The sequence below is a fragment of the Phoenix dactylifera genome, chromosome 1, assembly GCF_051530095.1.
Source record: "Phoenix dactylifera cultivar Ajwa chromosome 1, Ajwa_hap1_PhDact_Kaust_v1.1, whole genome shotgun sequence".
NCBI classification, from domain to species: Eukaryota; Viridiplantae; Streptophyta; class Magnoliopsida; order Arecales; family Arecaceae; genus Phoenix; species Phoenix dactylifera.
Window position 1 is genome coordinate 7,542,096 of NC_143190.1, and position 19,465 is coordinate 7,561,560.

The window sequence follows — 19,465 nt, forward strand, 5'->3', positions numbered from 1 at the left end:
AGTAGGTCACACCAGTACTACCTAAGTACCGACAGACTAGATGACGACTCCACCGGGCAAACCAGGTGGGGACACCCGCGCATTTCGAACCTGGGCCACTCCGGTGGAATCTTAGCCCCATTCTAACCGTGCTACCACCTCGGTGGTAATAATAAAGGCTGTCCGAACTTGGGTCTAGTTGGCACCTCCTTGGACAACATGCAGAAAATCAGGTAAATTCAAATACCAATCTTGGCATTCCTACGGTATTCTTTTTTTAAAAAAAAATCATAATTTATGAAACGTAATCTATATTTTTAATATAATCCGCGAGGCAAAAATCCAGCACGGACCGACATGGATCCTCATCTGCCACGTGAACCACGCCGGCGGCCATGACCCCTGGCACCGGCGATCCCCACGTGTGAGAGTCTCGAGGATCAAAAGCTCCGGCCCATCCCTGGAACACCAGTATACGGTGGCTTGACAGGTGTTGAGCATGTGCGGTGCTTTGCATACATCCCACGTGCGTATCATGTATCGGCACGTGGCAGTCATCTATTCGCGGTGTACTTTGTGACAAAGGCGGGACGAGGTACCTGATCGACGGGAAGCGCTCTGATTGGGATTTCGAAAGTACGGCGGCGACTAATGCGTCAGCGGATCCGACACCCACACCCAGCGAATCTTAAAGCCAAGTATAAGGTCAGAAATGTGGACTGGGGAGTAAGAGAACAAGACCCGCTAGTCTTCAAACAGGTCAGTTCAAGTCGGCCATGATTCACATTACTGTGGACTAGGGAGTAAGAGAATAAGACCCGCTAGTCTTCCCACAGGTCAGTCCAAGTCGCCATGATTCACATTTTTCTTACTCTGATAACTAAAATTTTCCTACATAGAGTATATGATTCAACTTATAATTTATTTATAACTTTCATTTGCCGACATATCTTAAATGTTTTCTAAGAGCCCCTTGGGTGTTTTGCTCCTGATTCAGATTAACTAAATTTCAGACTGACAAGAATAAATATGTTGGAATACGTTCGGGCAAGATATGTTAAAATAGGATTGGGCAAGATATACGTAGAGCTCCAAGCTAGATTTAGCATAGCGCTTGATCGTGGAATAAATTTTGAGGGAACAAGGAATGGCTTTCCGGCTACCGTAGAGGGTATAGAACTTATTCCACCAGTTTATGGCATTTTATTGGTGAAATAAGTTTGAGGGAATATCTTGGCATGATGTTATTTAGTTGGTTGAAGGGAATAAAGGGATGTAACTATGTGGCAGGCTCCTGATCTTTAAAGCAACATTTGCTTGGGGAATAAAAACGGCATAAGACTTGGAATAAATTTGTTTCTACTATGCGATCATTATTCCAAAAGCAACTTGTCATAAACTTTCTCTACATCTATAATTCATACCAGCTTCTTATTTTTTTTTAATAAAAAAGTTTCATGCAAAAGTTATTCCAAAAGTTATAATCAAATGAAAATTGGAATAACTCATGTGACATAATTCTTCCTAAATTTTTATAGGCATCATTTTTGTTATTCCCATTTTTCTTATTGTCGAACTAAATGCAGCCTTTGGATTTAGCACCGGTCTAACTTTTCAGTACATAAAAAATGAACTTACCACTCAATAAAATAGGCATCAAATGAATTGTTACAGTCATATTATTCATTCATGGAGCATTGATCTTGAGACTTGGGAATTGGAATGAGCTGTTGAGACAGAGAAGCAATCACCAATCCAGCAAACACAGGAAGTTAGCTAACTGAGCAGAATGTTCTGAATAGCAAAGTGCTTACAGTATTGTTTTTCAATGTCGATAGACACAGTGTTTAATTCCTAACTTTTGAACTGGATTCTGCTATGAAGCTGGAGAAATACAAGATTCTGAAGCAAGAGACCCTTCCTATACATTTGGTGAAAAATGATCTTCTTGATATCACAGAATGAGCGGATTTGTTGACTGACAGAACTTGGATATATAGTTCAGGATTATTTTAGTTGGCTTAGGTTTCAATACTCCACTGCACACACACAAAAAAAAAAGCAAGTGGAGAAAAGGGACACTTGCTCATCCAAGCCTACCAAAAGCTTCCTTCCTGTCATCCTTATATATTTATATCAAAGATTTTAGGCCATTAATTTAATATATTGCATGAGTACTTATCAAAAGATTTCTATGGGCTTGAAACCTAAGGCCCTTAAAATAATTATTTATAAATATGTAAAAGAAGGGAAATCAATGTATATTATTAAGACTGCCTAGCAAAACCAATGGAATGAACAGATGTGTCTGCCAACCTTCTACTAAAATCCAGAAAACTTGTTTTCATGAAATAGTGCCAATGACACAGCAATAGGGTCAACTTCTAAAGTCTTGGTTGGCAGTTCAAGGCCGGCATGTCTTTTATTGGTAACTAGATCTGAAACCAAGCCTCCTTGGTCTACGTTTCTTCCCACAAAAAAAGATCTTATCCCTGTCCTCTTCTTCCTCTTGCTCCTCAGGCAATAAATTAGGAGCAAATTATTAGTGTTGCTTTCTTTCTTAGCCCCCAATATATCAAGTTCGTTTGTCTGCTTTCTTGTAACAATTGACTCTAGTAGCATTTCTTTCATTTAACAATTTTTCCTATAACTAATAAAGAAAAGGCACATTCTCAAACCTAATGAACTATAGGTGAGAGCAAGTCTACCTTTGTTAATAAACTGATCTGCAAATTAAAAAAATCCACTGTCCAACCCAGACTTCATCAATGTCAAGAAAACTCTCGACCAGTCAAACATCTAAACCAGGGAATGGTTGGACAGAAAGAGTCCACGCATATGGATGAATCAATGGTCTGCGCTTGGAATAGTGACCATTAATAATAGAAACAAGTAATTACACGAGGACAAGGAAAATGATCGATGGAAGGGGGATGGAGAGAAGCACAAGGAAATGGAGATCATACTAAATTAAAGGCATAAATCGATATTTTGTGTTGTGAAGAATAAGAAACAATCTATTTAAGGTTTTCTACCTACAAGTAATACCAAAAAAGTCTAGTGCATAATTTTAGGCATTATACGGCATAAAGCTCACAAAAGGTTTGGGGCAAGTGAAACACATAAATGAATTATAGCCAGCACAGTTGGACGGATCCCTTGAAAGAAGCACCGAGATGACAGAGACTAACCAACTAACCATAGCCATCGATCTTATCCCAACTTTCTTTGGGTCAGCTTTAACCATCCAGGACATAGACGACCAAGATGGCAAGGGAAAGTATAAGCTTATTGTAATACAAATTGGTGCCAATAAAGATATATAGGGGTTTATTCACAATAATGAACCTTGAAATCAAATAATTTAGTTTCCAAAATGTGTTCTCTTTATTTTGTAGTGGAGGAGTTATAATTAAAGCAATTTGGAGGTTTCAAAGTCGAAGGTGTTGCGGCCGAGAACTGGCTAGCCGTTGAAAGAGAGAGATGTTGGAGTGCACGGCGATAAGCTATTTTGGTCATGCAAGGCCACAAGTGGGATGGAGAGCTGTTGTTTGGATATTGGCCTACGGTTGAGCTCTGACCCGAAACAACAAAAATAAAGAAATCCTTTTGATGGAGTATGTTCGGTGGAAAAACCTCCGATGCTTAAGTCAGGACGATGCTCAGAGAATAGAAAAAGTTCTTAATAGTCTGTTGGAGCACACGGGCACTTACCTGTATGGCCCTCCGGGAGTGGATTATATAGACAGAGACGCAAGCCTGTTGGCTTAGAATTCGGACATATGGGTCGGCCGAGATTGATAGGCCCCCACACATTACGAGGGTTAGGCACGGGCGTTTTGCACAAGGATCACATCCTGCTAATTTAGCTAGCGTAATCTCAAAGGTCGTTTAAGATTTCGGCCGAGGCATCACCAACTATGGTAAATATTTAAATTTTCAATGTAAAATCAACCGTGCACACTATTGGGATGGTGGGCCTTAATTGGTAACCCAGAGGCTTCATAGCGAGTTTTGATTAGTTACCCTTTGTGTTAAGTTGCGATCGGTTCCGAGACCTATTACATGCAAGACAAGGCAGAGCCTACTTGACTTCAGATAGATCCCAATCCCAAGGTTTACAAGTCCATAAATCCTTTTCTGAAATGGGATAGCACAGCGCCCTTTGCAATGGAGGTTCCCACATAATAAATATTCGGAGGGAAGACAACTTGTAGCATGTAGGGCTCGTTTGGTTCGCGGGAAGTATTTTTCCTCCTAGGAATCTGATTCCTGGGAATCAGATTCCTAGGAAGAGGATACCTAGGAAAGTACTTTTGACATGTTTGGTTAACCATAGGAAAGTGACAAATTTCCAAAGTGCTTATGTTTGGATGTATAATTCCTATTATGCCCTTAATAAAAATTAGGTCTTTAATGCCTCTTTAATGCTTCTTTAATGCTGAAGGGTCTTTTTGGGAAAAAATAAAAAAGAAGTGATTCCCACCTCATGGGAAAGTAACTTTCCCATGTTTCTCATGGGAAAGACTTTCCCATGAAATGTGGGAATTATATTCCCATGGGAATACAACTTTTCCATCTCTCTTCTTTGAAAACTCCAACCAAACAAGAGGCATTTCATTACTTTTCCGTTGACCACACATTCCCCCCTCCTTTTCCTGCGAACCAAACGAGCCCGTAATAGTGAGAGGTGGAAGAGGCTAGACCTTCTGAAGCAGCTGCAGCAGGGCGTAGGTGCTTGCTACTGAGTTTCTAAATGCCATGCAAAAGGAAAAACATCAACCGAAATTGATTCGTACTAGGGCGGTACCTTAATTTTAGAGCTTATTATTATCCAGCAAGGTGATTCAGAGCTTCTCATTCTAGGAACACGAAAACGGTATTTCCATAATAGCAAGAGCCCCAAACATTAAACTATTTTTATTCTCCATCAGCCAGGACCCACCACTGTTGACTGATGGTACAAGTTCGATGCGCTGCACTCTTCTGCAATGGGCATTAAACTGTGAAATTTTCATAACGAATTAGTGCATGATATTAATAGCATAGATAAGGTAAGTAACCATAAACACCAAAAGCTGATATTTATTTGAATCTCTTGGCCATAGTCAAACTATACTAGTGTGAGGTACGTGGTACTCTTCGTGGTGTGGAAATCGCACAGGGTCATCGACCAAAACCACGGAGGGTCAAAATTGGCGACCGCGCTGGTCTCTTGGTCCTTCCCTGAGCCCCGTCAGAAGTCCATTCTCCCATTCTCAAGTCCCGAGGTTAGAGATAATTCTACGGACTCAAAAAATAATATATATATATATATATATATATATATATATATATATATATATAGTGTCAAGTCGAGCCATGAGTCAATCTGACCTATTTGCAGCCTTAATATCAGAACTTAAATGGAAGAACTATGTGATGACCCATGCGAGTATGTGCTTAGTTCCACATATTATTCGTTAGGTAGATTTTTGGTACTTATACGAATTCAAGAAATTTAAATAATACCTTTCGGCTAATTTTTTGATGAGGTCTGGATTGTTACAAATGGTATCGGAGCAAACATGACCCATAACCTATGTGAACACTGCAAGACGGATTCATTGGGGTTGACTACAGGCCGATCGTGATGCTTGAGATTAAATTTGAATAGATTTAAACTCTTAATTTGATAAGGACGTCGGGGCTTAAACGGATGGAGTATGTGAGGACCCACGCGGGCGTGCATTTAGTCTCACATCGGTTATTCGATGGGTAGATCTTAGATACTTATACAGAATCAAGAAAAATAAATAATATCTTTCGACTAGCCGTTTTGTATAAGATTCTGAGTTATTACAAATGGTATTAGAGTGGACCTGGCCCATGTGGACTAGAGAATAGCACGGATTTATTGGGCTAACCACAGGCTGATCATGGTACTTGTGATTAAATTTGAATGAATTTGAATTCTTAATCTGACGAGGACATCGGGACTTAAATAGGGAGAGTATGTGAAGACCCATGCAGGCATGTGTTTAGTCCCATATCTGTTATTCGTTGGATAGATTTTGGATACTTATAAAGATTTAAGGAACCCAAATAATACTTTTCTACTAGTTTTTTTTGGATGAAATCTTGAATTGTTACAGTGTATACGTATATGTATACGTATACCTATACGTATATGTATACGTATACCTATACGTATATGTATACGTATACCTATACGTATATGTATACATATATATAATTAATGCAGTAACAAAGCTGCTTCCATGCTCCCACTATGGTAAGAATAGCATCAAGCATAACCAGTAATTACCATCTAATTATGTGGATGCCGCCACGACTACGCGATTGTAGGTTGATCTGCAAGGAACATAAAAAGTGATAGCAGAATGTGTCATATGGATCAGGGGATGCGGGCTATACGCGGAAGAGTGTGAGGGTACCATGACATCAAGATGATGCTCAGATTTACTCTAGGGAACCAACAAGAAAGCTTGGTATTTCTTTCTGAAAAAAAATGAAAAAACACAGTTCAGTCTCATTGATGAAGACATAGACTGCATTGTACTCAAAAAATATAACGCTACATTCTTCATACCAACAACAATAAATCTGAACTTAATGCCTCTCTCAAACTAGGGTTACTTGTAGTTTTCATAGATGAAACTGAGGGATTACTCCCATCATGTCACTCAAGTAAGTGGTGTTATTTTAATCTAAGATGCACGCGTGGATCCACACACACAAAAGGAAAAGGCCCAATTGCAGTGACATTTAACAGCCAACAGGTACTGTGGAATAATAACTTCAGCCATTCTTCTTTCAGAAATGGAGCACAGATATAAATATCCACCATTGGTTTTATGATGGTAACGCATGTAGTTCTGAGCCATGGAGTCATTGCTCTGTCAACTGCTAGCGTTTAAACAGAAGAAAAAATAAGATATGACTACTAACTTTCTGATATTGTAAGGATTCTAAGTAATTCAATAATCAATTGAGATGGTAGGGGAGCAGCGCCTGCCGCAGCAATTTCCATCGACAAAGTGAGGCCAACATGCGGTGCATCGAAAAAGTAGATGGGGGATAAACAAGGAACCGTTTTGACATGCAGATAAAAACGTTGGATAAAGCGGTTGTTCTGAGGTGTTCTGAAGCTTCCACTTATAAGAAGAGAATAATTATGTGGTTGAATTGGAATAGGTATAAAAATATTGGCAGTTATCTTGGAATGCAAGGAGATAAATGAATCTGTTACAATAATCAGGTGAAAATATCGACACATTTCTTGGATGAGTTGATGGGCATCATTGTGCAATTTTGATAATCATCTTGATCAAACAAGAGCTTTCAAATGCTGGGGTGTAGATGGAGGATGAATCACGAAGACAGAATGGGCTAAACAGTGGCACAACTGAAGATTATAGTGAAGGAGAGGGCATCGCAATTCTGGGAACCTACTCTTTGCTGCAACAACAAAAACTGGATGGAAAGAGCATAATTGTCAGGATAACAAACGAACAAGAAAAGGAAGCAAGAAAAAATTACATATGATAGAATTAAATTCCAAGTAAGACAGTAAATGAAAAGAAGTGATCGGTTCTGAAATTCATTGCTTAGGACAATAGGCTTCCCAAAACTCGATCCAACAGATACAAAAATACGAGGAGCTTAAGATTACTCAGTAGGATGTACAACTACGACGATCTCTAGGGTTTCTTCAAATTCTCATCAATTCTGTTTCAATCATGCGAACAGACAGGGCCACTGACTGAGAGCTTTCAGCTACCCTACTCCTGATTGGCGCCTTGTCGTATAGAGAGGAAAAGGAAAGAAGAGGAGCTCTATTTAGTAAGGTGATAAGTGGAACTAGTTGGTCTGGAATCAGTTTACCAAGCTAAGCCAACACAAGTAGTTTAATTAGCCACTCAGAACAAGATATAAGGGTACTGTTCACTTAAAAACAGCAAGGTCTGCCATGTCAAGGCACACCAAGCAGGAATTCAAGTCAAGGAAAATTTAAGGTGAAGACAAGTAGGGATCAAATGCAAAATTGGCCATTTAGTAACCAGGATATCATAAATCACTGCACAAAACAACACTAACGTGCCTCCATGATCTCCAGTGAGGACCAGATCTAATGTCATCTGTCCCTTATCACTCCCCTAAAAAGCAGAATTATCTGAAGATCTGCATACCAAGTTTCAAATAGTCCGAAAAGAACCAGCATTCATTTCCAAATCTGTACCCACAGTATCAAAACAACCTAATTGAACTCTCACTAATTTCAAGCGACACTGCCTTATGCTTTCTTGCCAGTCTTTTCCTAGAATCACTTTTAATCTTCCCAAACTAAAGTTACTTCTGATAAAGATGCATATTTACCTGAAGAAGCACCTTTAATCTTCCTAATAATCTAAAGTTCCCTGAAATAGATGCAAGAATACAAAACAACTAGCACCAAAAAACCAGATATTACCACAAATAAAAGAAGGGAGACATCAGAAAAGCAGCTAGCTTGCTTAGGGAAGATTTTAAGCCCAGTGTGTGTGTGTGTGTGTGTGAGAGAGAGAGAGAGAGACCATATTAACCACAGTTCTTTCAAATATCACAGTTAAACATCCTCCCAAGAGAAAGTGTGTCCGATAATACACCAAATGATGCATTTTTTTAGTTACCAGACTAACTTCTATTCCCCGTACTTCTTTTGAGAAAGTGACACTTCCAATTTGATGTGAAAGACATGATTATATCACCAACCAAAGTTTTAAGAGCTTTTTTTTTTAAGTCTCTCACAAAGATAAATTAGGTAGCATCACACTGTCAATAATTCATTATACACACACCCACACATATATATAACCAGTGGATCCACTTTTAGAGGCCAACCTAATTAACATCCAATAGTATGCAACTGATGGTATCTTCCATCATATTGTATACTGTTTTGTATTTATGTATATGAACACATTCAGTGCCAAGTAAAGATTCAAAAAAGAAAAACAATAAAAGAAATCAAGAGGACAAAATTTTAAAACTGCGCATGTTAAGTTTGTTTCCATTAACACTAAATGAGAGAAGAGAGAAAAAGGGAGTGTATATCAATCACCAAGTTTCAAGAGATGTAAGTCGCGATCAATGCTTGCACCTCAGCTAGATTATTCTAGAGCATATTCTTCTGAAAATGAGATATATCACATTAAACTAATAACTAGGTGACCATTATGCCAAAATTGCGAGAATCCATTACAACAGGCAAAAACAGATAAGCGGAGACAAGTAACCCATTTCTACCCATTTCCTGCTAAGCACTAGACTCAAATTTCAATTATGCTAACAAAATAAATAATTCTGTCAATTATCCAGTGTAGAGAAGAGAGGGGGAAGTGTGTGTGTGTGGAGAGAGAGAGACCTAGTTTGGCATATAAAAGACCTAGTTTAGTGCGTCAAAAGGCCTTGTTTTACGGTATACACAAAGGGATAGGCATATATCTGTTTTATTTCTTTCAGTCTTATGTAGAAATTAAGTATAAATTTCTTCCCATCATTATCTCTTTCTTTCGAGTTCTTGCTGCATATTTGGTCTATGGAATGGTCCTTTTAATTGTGGACTCAATCAGTGCGCTGAAATCTGCACGAAACCAGAATACAATTCATATTCCTGGTACCGTTTTCAGAATTGAACCTTAAGGTTCACATACACAAATTTCTGGGATCAGTACTAACCATGAGCAAAATTAGAGCATTGCAGATAGGATATGAGCCACTAATGGATGCTAAGCACAACAAAAGTAGCCAACTCCCAATATGGGCATCCTGATACTACGACAACAGTTTGGCAACAGGACCATCAAATTGGGCATGAGGCCATTCCCAGGTACTAAAAATTTATCTTAAAGCTACAAACATGTCTTGGCAATGAAGGTGAACACCACAAATACAAATGAATTACTAGAGAATAAAAACCTCAAAACAAGGTAAAACCACAAGGACACGATGTATGAAGATCAGCATGAAACTTTACAAGAGGTCTGAGCCAGAGTGAGGGAGGTTGGAAACCGGCAAAATATTTGGACAATTTGGAGTGTAGAAGAATCCAATTTGACAAGGAGACAAAAGTGGACAAATCACAATGGATAATTCACAAATAAATGACAGACACTGGATAATAATCAAGTTAATTTGACTCAGAGCCATAAACAATGGCCAAAGGCAATATAACCCTCATTCGTAGGTCATGATGAAACAGGGAGAAACATGATGTATGGATCCTAGTAAACATAGGACCATTTAGACATGAAGAAACCTGAAGCATAAAGGCTCAAAACTGATTATGGTCCTGCAATGTATAAAAATGGTAAAATAAGGACGAAAATTACAACTTCCGCACTACAATATTTGGACATGTAGTCACCACGTCACATGTCAGCACTGCAAGTTCTTCTCCTTTGCAGAAACAAAAGCTTGTTCAAGCAGACTATAGTTAGTGCATAATATGTCATTTTCATCCATCTTCACCCAAGAATTCATCTTAAATGATACAAGAAAACCAAAAAAAAATTCTACCAACATCAATTATTAACCAGTATTTGCACAAAGACAATTTGCAAAAATCAATCTCCTCTACCCATCCTTAATCACGATATAATTCCCTCCAAAAAATGCCTCATTATGAGATCAACTATTGGTCAACAACCTCTACAAAGAATTCCACTTCCTCTGGATGGACCAGGTAACAAATACCAAAAAACAAGAAGGAAAAAAAATTAATAAAGCTTTCAATTCCAACAAGATCTTAAAGTTTTATATTACTGTAGTTAGGAGTGCATAATGGGCAAAAACAGCCCATGGCCCAGTCAGTTCTAAATATCAAAGGTCGACCTTGAACCTAATAGTTTTGATCTACTTAGACCACAAGGTTGACTTTGGTCCAAATTAAAGGAAAAGGTCGCTGTACAATAGAATTCTCCACTTTGAGGCCTCTTTAAAGATCAGAGAGTCAGAGTTTCTTAATGTCAACTAAAAACAGCCAGTCTTTCAAGTCCTAATTCCTCCTGGCAAGAAAATAATTATACTAAAAATAATAATTATAATTAGTAGTAGTAGTATTCGTATTATTAGTATTAGTATTTGCTAAAGAAACCCTAATTCATATTTTGCTAAGAAGTCATGTTATTAGAGAAAAATAAGTGTTCATCTTTCATCGAACTATATAACGATACCATAAAGTAGGAAATAACAAAATCCTAGAAAGGGAAAAGTTGTCAGTTCATTACATTGAGAATATGTCATATTTCCAACTTTTAATTTAGTTTGATCTCTTGTTTCTAACTCACAATCATACAGATGATCAAGCTTTCTGCAATTTATTTAATACTGTCCAATCTAATTTGGTGATAATGACTCCTCAAGTTCTTTCCAAGAGCTCAACAATATTCTCAACTTTGCTAACATAACCAGCACATCATCCAATGAAAAGAATATGCAGAATTGTTAGTAATAACATGGATACCAATGCATATGCACAAAAATACTTGTTTAATGGTATGGTTACTAATGAAGTTCAACAGCCATTTTGAAAAATTGCATGATATAATCCAAATATGTTGGCCACTGCTCCTCAAGTTTTCTTCAACAAGTTAACAATTATCTCAACCACGTTAATAACCCAAGTATATGAATGGAACCAATATCTATTACCAATTTCATTAATGGTATAGATATCATAGGATATCAATAGCATGGCTATCAATACATATACACCATCAGTCATCCTTATTTAAAACTGATACTTTTAAACCAAGCTTTTTATCTTTAAAAGCCTTGCACTTTATATCACATTCATGTTACCTCAATCTTTCCCCTTACCCCAAGGTACCCACACTGAACATTTAAATATAGGTAGGCGTATAACAATTTGGTTTCTATTGCAAGATGAAATCTTTAAAGATTAAAAGGATTTGACACTCACGAACACCAAATTCTTATACCAGAGTCCTGCAAGTTAGAGATGCACGAAACATAATCATGAACCACAATCCTGAATATCTTATGTTTGCCAATTATCAAAAAGCAAATGCTTTCATGTGCACCTCAAATTTGCAGGCACCTGATTGTTACCCATGCCTCCCCAACATCTGACACCTCAACCACCAAGCGGAAAACATGCCATTTTAAATGTTTGCTTATTGATTAGCATTCTAATTCACTGCCATAAAATGATGACTGCAGTAGGGATGGAAATCTTTGAACTGACCTACTAATCAAACAGAAAATTAGCAGGTTTTGTTTGTCATAAACAGGTTCATGTCATAAACAAGTTGATTTGACTAATTCTTTTATATAAAACAGACCGTATTCTTGTTTAAAGTCTGGACCCATCTAAACCGGTTCAACCCATCTAATCATCGGGTTAGGTCAAGAAGATTACGACCTGAACCCATACATTATCATAACTAACTTGTTTACCTCTACAATTTAACATGTTACCTATATCAAATCAAGTTATCCATGCCCCTTAACAGGTTAAACATGTCAAGTTGACATGTTAAGTGTGCCATCATAGAGCCAATCCAACCTAACCTATCTAATAAATGTCTTACATAGCTTAGGTCAAGTTACTTATTTAATAAACAAGTTGGCTTTGAGTTACGGTTTCTGACCTGTTTATTAAACAGGTCAGGTCAGGTTGATGGTTTTCTTAGCACCTATTCCATTGTTTAGGCACAAAATAAAGGAATGCACAGGAAAGTTCTAATGTTTAATAGTATCGATTTCTATATTCTAGAATGGAATTAATTATATATCGATTTTTCTTTAACTAAGAAATAGCTAGAAAGTTTGATAATACTTTTCAAGTGAAAATGCTAATCCAATCATTTGTTTCTATTTTACACCATAAAAGTTGCACAACAAAAATATAATTCCAATAAGAGTGAAAACGGCCAATTCTCTTATTTAGAGTTGAATCACAATTGCTCTACTTAAGTGAAAAGCAAGTCTAAAAGAAACATGATTCCATTACTTTCTTGCAAGCCAACATGGAATAAAGATATCGTTGAAATTCCTTTCCATTCCTACATCATCATGCAAAGCAAATGTAGCATCAATACCTTAGCCAGTAGCAGCCACTATTAGTTTCTGTGACATTACATATAGATAATATAATGCAAATGAGCAGTGTTTCAACTAGAGCCCATAGCACTGCTTTTAAAAATAGTCTATGTGATCACATAAGCAGCCACGACCACATTTATGCACCCCCTTGGCTTCACCCTATAGGCTTAGGTAGCTTGGTCTCAACAAAACTGGTTAGCAATAACTTGTGCACTTACACAACTGGATGCCTACTTACCTATGTCATACATAAGTTATGCACTCCACTCAGCTCTTCCTCCTAGTTCCTGCTCTATCTTCTCTCATCCTCCATGTCCCCACATTCTCACCCTTCACCATCCCCTTCCTCCTCCCCCTCCTACATCTCCACCAAGTTTTTCACATAGCCTCCTCTTCTTTGCATTAGTATCTATATACCACCTAACTGCTATTTTGGTACCCTTGCTTCCCTCATACTGTAGTTGCTTTTTAAAGATTTAATCTATATTTAGATTTGTGAGTAGTATTGTTGAAAGTGACTACATACACACTTAATTTGACTCGGCTACTCGGGCCAAGCCTGCTTGAACCCTACCTCTTTAGGGTTTTCTTTTCCCGTTTTCTTTTTCTATTTAAGCCCCATATGGGACATGTGAGGAAGCAGTGAAGTCTATCACCAGCCTAGTGGTAGCCCCTAATCAAATGCTAGCAAGAGCCCAACTAACAGTGACGAGCAGCAATGAAGGCTCATAGTCTTCTTCATCTGGCCATTATTCCACTTGTTTTTTGTTCTAACCTTTCCCTTTTGGTCTGCTTGCTAGCCTCTAGTCTACTTGTCTACTTGTCTCCTCCTCCTTTAGATACTTGCTAGGTGTTGGCTACTTAGCTATATTCTATAACTTGCTAGATGTTACTTATCATTAAAAAAAGAATATATAATATTTGTCACATGCTTGGTTATGCATATGATTAAAAGTATACATAATAAAATCTTGGAGAGCTTTCCTCCTTAGATGACCATCTAAGTGCCTAGGTGTCACCTAGGCTATACAAGGGGTCCATCACCTAGCCTTGCATAGGCAATTTGAGAACCTTTTTGTGATCCATTCCTAATAATTTTCATTGATCAATTAGTTCTTTCTGGGGGTTGATGGCATTAAAGAAGCTATTCTAAAGACAAACCAACACTATGAACTGAATCATAATTGAAAAAATATTAAAGTTATTTTGTTAGTAAATTTCTCAAAAGTAAGAAAATTTGAACAAAATGGCTTTTTGCTAGCCTCCAAAATCATGTCTACAATTCAGAATCTGACAAGTGCTTTGATAGTGGAGCAGTTATTTTGTAATAGCTTCTCGCAGGTTCCCTCTAGGGACAACAATAAATCTAGTCAGGTCAAGGTAGGACAATGACATATCAAACTTTGGTGTATACCCAACATAACCCATCATTGGTTTGGGACCTTTGCCCATAACTGCCCACGGGTCCCCATGATTAGGTTTGACCTGACCTGACTCATAACCTATACCCTACCTAACCCAACTCCAATGAGACCCAATTTAACTCACTCAACCCAATCTTCACAACACCTAGTGGCTCCAATGTGAGCCTGAGAAACAACTAATATTAAAAGAGACCAACCACTTTCAAAGTCCTAAGGTCCTGATCCAACCTAGTCCAACCTAAACAAATTCTATCCTCATTACCCAAATAATATCAAAGCTTGCGTCCATACCAACCTTGTCTAAAGTCTAGTTAAAATAAAAATTGACCTGAATCAAACCCAAACATAAAAACCTTGACCCAAAATTGACCGAAATATGGCCAAGTCAAATTTTGCCACCCCTACATCCCCCAGCATGCAAAATCTGGATCTACAACTTGGACTATCAGCTAAACTCAATTTGGCCAAAATATGACATAAGTTGATGTTTGATTATTATATATTGGGTGCATGCGAAAGAATTTTAACCCCACCCATCACCTAAGCAATCCTATTGCACCTCCCCCTCGAGCTTTAACATTGTCCTCCCTGAAGCCCAATGCCATCTTGTCGCCACTCAAGTCCTGACCTACAACTACACCTCTAAGCAAAAAAAAGAGTTGGGGGTGGAGGGTGGCTTGAAATGCTGCATTTCTTGTTGCATTGTAACTTTAATTGCAAGCAACAAAAAACATAGGCAATCACCGCCACATAACTGAGTATTTAGTCCCAAGCAAGCATGTATTATAAAAGGAGATAATGGGGTTAAGATAAAGTCTATCATGTGGCTCTTATGACTTTTAAGGCAAGTTAGCTAACCTTTGTAGCAGTGCCAAATAAGATAAGTGTTATCAATTTTGAATCTATCATTAAAGAGAAGGAAAGACTAAACATAACAAGTGGAAGCTTTAAATGAAAATTTGAAAAGTCAACAACAATAGAAAGTAATTTGTGATAGAAATGAATGCAAAGAGATATCTATGGCCATACCACTAGCACTAGGGTAAAAATTGGTGGTCATAGGTACTATTAGTGTCTAGTAGAAAGTATGTCGACAATCAGAATCAAATGATAAGGAGCCTCTTAAATGACCTTAGCATAAATGACTATACAGAATGAAAAGCTTTTAAATATAAAAGGCATAACCAACTTTTATCACTTTTATCTTTTCTAGTTCCTTCTATGTTCTTTTCTTTTCCATTCACATTTTTCGCTGGCATATATACAACCATCCATGCCTAGCAATAAGCTATGCAAAACCTTAAAAGTAAATTATAACTTTTCTAGGTAATGCAGCCCATGATCTGCCATGAGTAGTAAAACTTACAATATGGCAGCAATGCACTTTCTTTTTATCTTTCCTGAAAGAAGCTCTAAAATAAAGAAAGTATGCCAAGGTGTTTCAAAAAACAAAGTATTACACAACTGATAAGTCACCTGGAACATGTCGCAATATCATAGCACAGAACAACTTACGAACAAATTCATGTCAACATAAACTACCAAGATGGTAGTATACTAAATGCCTCCGGAAATCAAATACAACAGGTAATTATCTCATGCAAATCAGTAAAAATATCATGCAGTTATGACAACTGTCTAAAACCAAATAAGACTAGCAACTACAAGAGCACCAACCAGAAACAGCAGTGCTTTCAGATAAACATCAGCCTGCTGTCCATGAGACGCATGTCGTGGGAACCCATGAGCATGTCCTCCATGAAATGAATTCGCATACCCATAAGGGAAACCCGCTGCAGGCCCATAAGCAGTTGCATCAGGGAACCCATGAACTTGAAAGCTCAGCAACGGGAACAGACCACCAAATGCAGCAGAGAACGTATAGTTCCCGAACCTACTGCTTGCCACTGGAGTTCCGCCCATAAACCATGGGTTTGAGTGAGGAAACTGGGTCGGGTCCGGTGGTGGGGCTGTCGCAGGCCTTTGCCCAGCAGGACGGTTAGGAATGTTGACACCTGGGACTGACTTAGATCGTGGATCGGTTGGGTTTTTTCCTCGTCCATAGAGAGGGACTAGCTTTTCCTCTTCAATGATGGCCTTGCACACCGGACATTCTTGAGAGTGGGCATGAACATGGAGCCATTTGTAAAGGCAGGGCCAGCAGAAGAGGTGGCCGCAGAGGGTGACAATTGGGTCTTGTGCCAATTCAAAGCAGATGTTACATTCAAAGCTGCCCGCATCATTGCTGCTGCTACTGCTTCCAGAAAAAGAAGAGTTCTGTGGCTCTCTGCTCGATGATTCCCCAAATCCACTGGCCATTTTTGAATCCTAATTACCGATACACTGTGAAAACATTAGAATTCAATACATCAGCACGAGAACCCATTCAGGACCAAGTTGAACAATATCATACCACAATGATAATAAAATTAAAGAAACTTCCGCAAAATAAAAGGAAAATTATATAACCTAGCCAATAATCCTCAGGGAAACATACTAACTTTTGATTAAAGTAGGGGAATAGAAAACTATACATATGTATCTTTTGAAAACTAAAACCTAAAATTGAAGCCCTAAATCAGCAAAGAATCACGCTTTGAGACCCTCATAGCATAATCGATACCCTCTCTGCAGCTTAACTCTACGAATCTAACAAGATAATCACCACGAAGGAGGGGGAAAAATCTCCGAACAGATCAAATCCAAATCTGAAACTATTAAAACCGACAAGTACCGAATTAAGCAACATGGCAAAGAATCACCAATTATTCTAGATTAATTTCACGAAATATACCCAAGAAACCGAAAGAAATCGTCTGTAGGGAATCCAAAATTTCAAAAAAGAAATCTAGGGTTTCTATCGAATCTAACATACGAGCTTCAACAAACGTAAGAAATTGCCAAAAAATCGAAGTGCGTGAGAACCCAGACCTCGATCAAAAGAAGAAAACCGCCGAACAGCCGCAGTAACTTTGATTCGGTGCGAGGTAAAAATCGAAAATCTCCCTCCCCGATGGTGTAAAAAAGGGAAGGAAGACGCGAAAGAATGCTCCCGAATTATTACGCCATTCCTCGCCACCGCTCCATCGCCCATCGTACTGATTTTTTCCACGATGCCATAAAATTCTCTCTCTCAGCGAATGAAAGCACGACACGTAAACTCGACATCGAGAGAATGGGGGTAAGGGTGGGGCGTCGGTCCTGATACGTTTTAGCATGCAAAGTTCAAATCTATTTCGGCATCTTTATCCATTAAAAAAATATAAATATAAATATAAATAAGTGATTTTATTTAAATTTATATAGAATTTATATTTTTTTAAAAAAATAATTATATTAATATACTAATAATTTGATTTTCGTTACATTCAGTATTTTTTTTATTTTTATGATCATAAAATTTAATTATTCAACTTACATGCATATTTGTATCCATATTTTTATTAGTTAATTTATATATATATGTTTAAAATAAATATAGATATAATTTTTTTATCCAATTAACATATGTATTTGTCAAATAAAATAAATATGGATATAAATATACTGATGTTATATCTATATCCCACCCGATTTTAGCCCTACAAAAAATGGTTTATGGTTGCTTTTGCATAGATGGCTATAATGGATCTTTGAAAGGTATTTCACTAGTCGCAATGGCCATGAAAATAGTGATATATATATATACAAATAAAATTAAATTTTATATTGAAATATCTTATTAGTTGGAAAATAATATTTTATTTGGTGAACAACAACTTAATCTAATAAATGTAGTTCTCTTAGTATTGATTTATAATTTTCTTTCACAATAGTAGACGACTAGATACCACTAATTTATTTTAACATAAGTTACAAAAATCTCCTAAGGTTAGATATAAATTACACTTACATTCAATAATTTGAAATCTCTATACTTACATCCTTGAGGTTTATTTTTAGTCTATACTTTCATCCATACCATTTATTAGACTGTTAATCTTAAATAGGACCCAAATATCATATCAGAACAACATTGTAAAATGACCAAAATAATCTTAAATAAAAGAATGGCCACAACAAAGGCGCAAATCCTCTCCATTTATCCCCTTCTCTATAATTGGTCTCCGGTTCCTTTCTAGCTAGTTGTAGCAATTCATGAACAAAGGACTTGCTTGCAGCCCTAGCCATTTTGGCTAAAAAAAATTCACTAATAATAGAGACAGAAGGGTAGCATGGCTGCAAATATCATTGCGTATAAAACAAAAAAAGATACACAATGTAACATCTGTTATCACCGCTAAACCATGGAAACGATAGGGCAGTGGATCAGACATTTCGATATACGACTGTAAGAATGCTCGCACAAGTTAAAATAATTATATATGAAAAGATTGTCGCCCATCACACCACCTTGTAATTTGAAAAGCATCGAATAATAAAAACCATTAATTGGATGTGTAATTTGCTCCTCCCCCTCCCCCCCCCCCCCCCCCCCCCCCCCCCCCCCCCCACCCACCCTAAAAATGGTTCATCATTGCTTACCACTTGCTTGAACTCCCCTGATCTTGAAGCAGAGAGCTTGGCGCCTCAGGCGAGAGGCAGACCTCCAAGGCCATGCTCCCTAGATTGGCCCCTAGATAGATGGTAGCCTTGCTATCTACCTTGCTCCCAACCCCGCTCCGAACCACGACCCGCCTCCCCCAGCCAGCGTCGTTCCTGTAGATGTCAAACCATGGAGAGATCCTTGTGACCAGATCACAAGGATTGATCTGGTGCATGTAGGCGAAGGATGGTTTCTTGGGCCACTTGTCCAGCCAGTTCCAGACCATGGCCTCACTGCAGATGCTAATGCCTAGTTTAGGAGCTAAGTTGCCCAACCGGAGTAGTGCTCCAACAGCTCCCCTATCATCAACTTAGCTTGAGCGATATGATGGCGTTGCCGAGGTAGGTGGCTAGGAGCGACAGGCCGG

The 19,465-nt window shown here is 38.0% G+C and overlaps 1 protein-coding gene across 5 annotated transcripts; it reads right to left on the bottom strand.

The window, feature by feature from the left end:
* Nucleotides 1-6,426: 6,426 nt before the first annotated feature.
* LOC103720777 (uncharacterized) lies at nt 6,427-17,682 on the bottom strand. 5 transcript variants are annotated; one of them, XM_088719647.2, is made up of 3 exons: nt 17,445-17,641; nt 16,191-16,856; nt 6,427-6,480 (listed from the first exon to the last, which is right to left on the bottom strand). In XM_088719647.2, the coding sequence occupies exons 2-3, from the start codon at nt 16,830-16,832 to the stop codon at nt 6,442-6,444; spliced, it is 681 nt and encodes a 226-aa protein (XP_088575773.1). In that variant the 5' UTR covers nt 16,833-16,856; nt 17,445-17,641; the 3' UTR covers nt 6,427-6,441. The 5 variants fall into 5 exon arrangements, with proteins under 5 accessions (XP_088575773.1, XP_008808880.2, XP_038970258.1 ...); XM_008810658.5 differs by lacking the exon at nt 6,427-6,480 and adding an exon at nt 7,178-7,455 and having other exon boundaries at nt 17,445-17,682; XM_039114330.2 differs by lacking the exons at nt 6,427-6,480; nt 17,445-17,641 and adding exons at nt 7,178-7,455; nt 17,308-17,428.
* Nucleotides 17,683-19,465: the final 1,783 nt, after the last annotated feature.

Bases quoted from the DNA above. Each gene is read 5' to 3' on its own strand.
- LOC103720777 (XM_008810658.5), bottom strand. From the start codon at position 16,832: ATGGCCAGTGGATTTGGGGAATCATCGAGCAGAGAGCCACAGAACTCT. The intron at 7,456-16,190 runs GTTGGTGCTCTT...CTTTCCATCCAG, and splicing joins TGAAAGCACTGCTGTTTCTG to TTTTTGTTGTTGCAGCAAAG.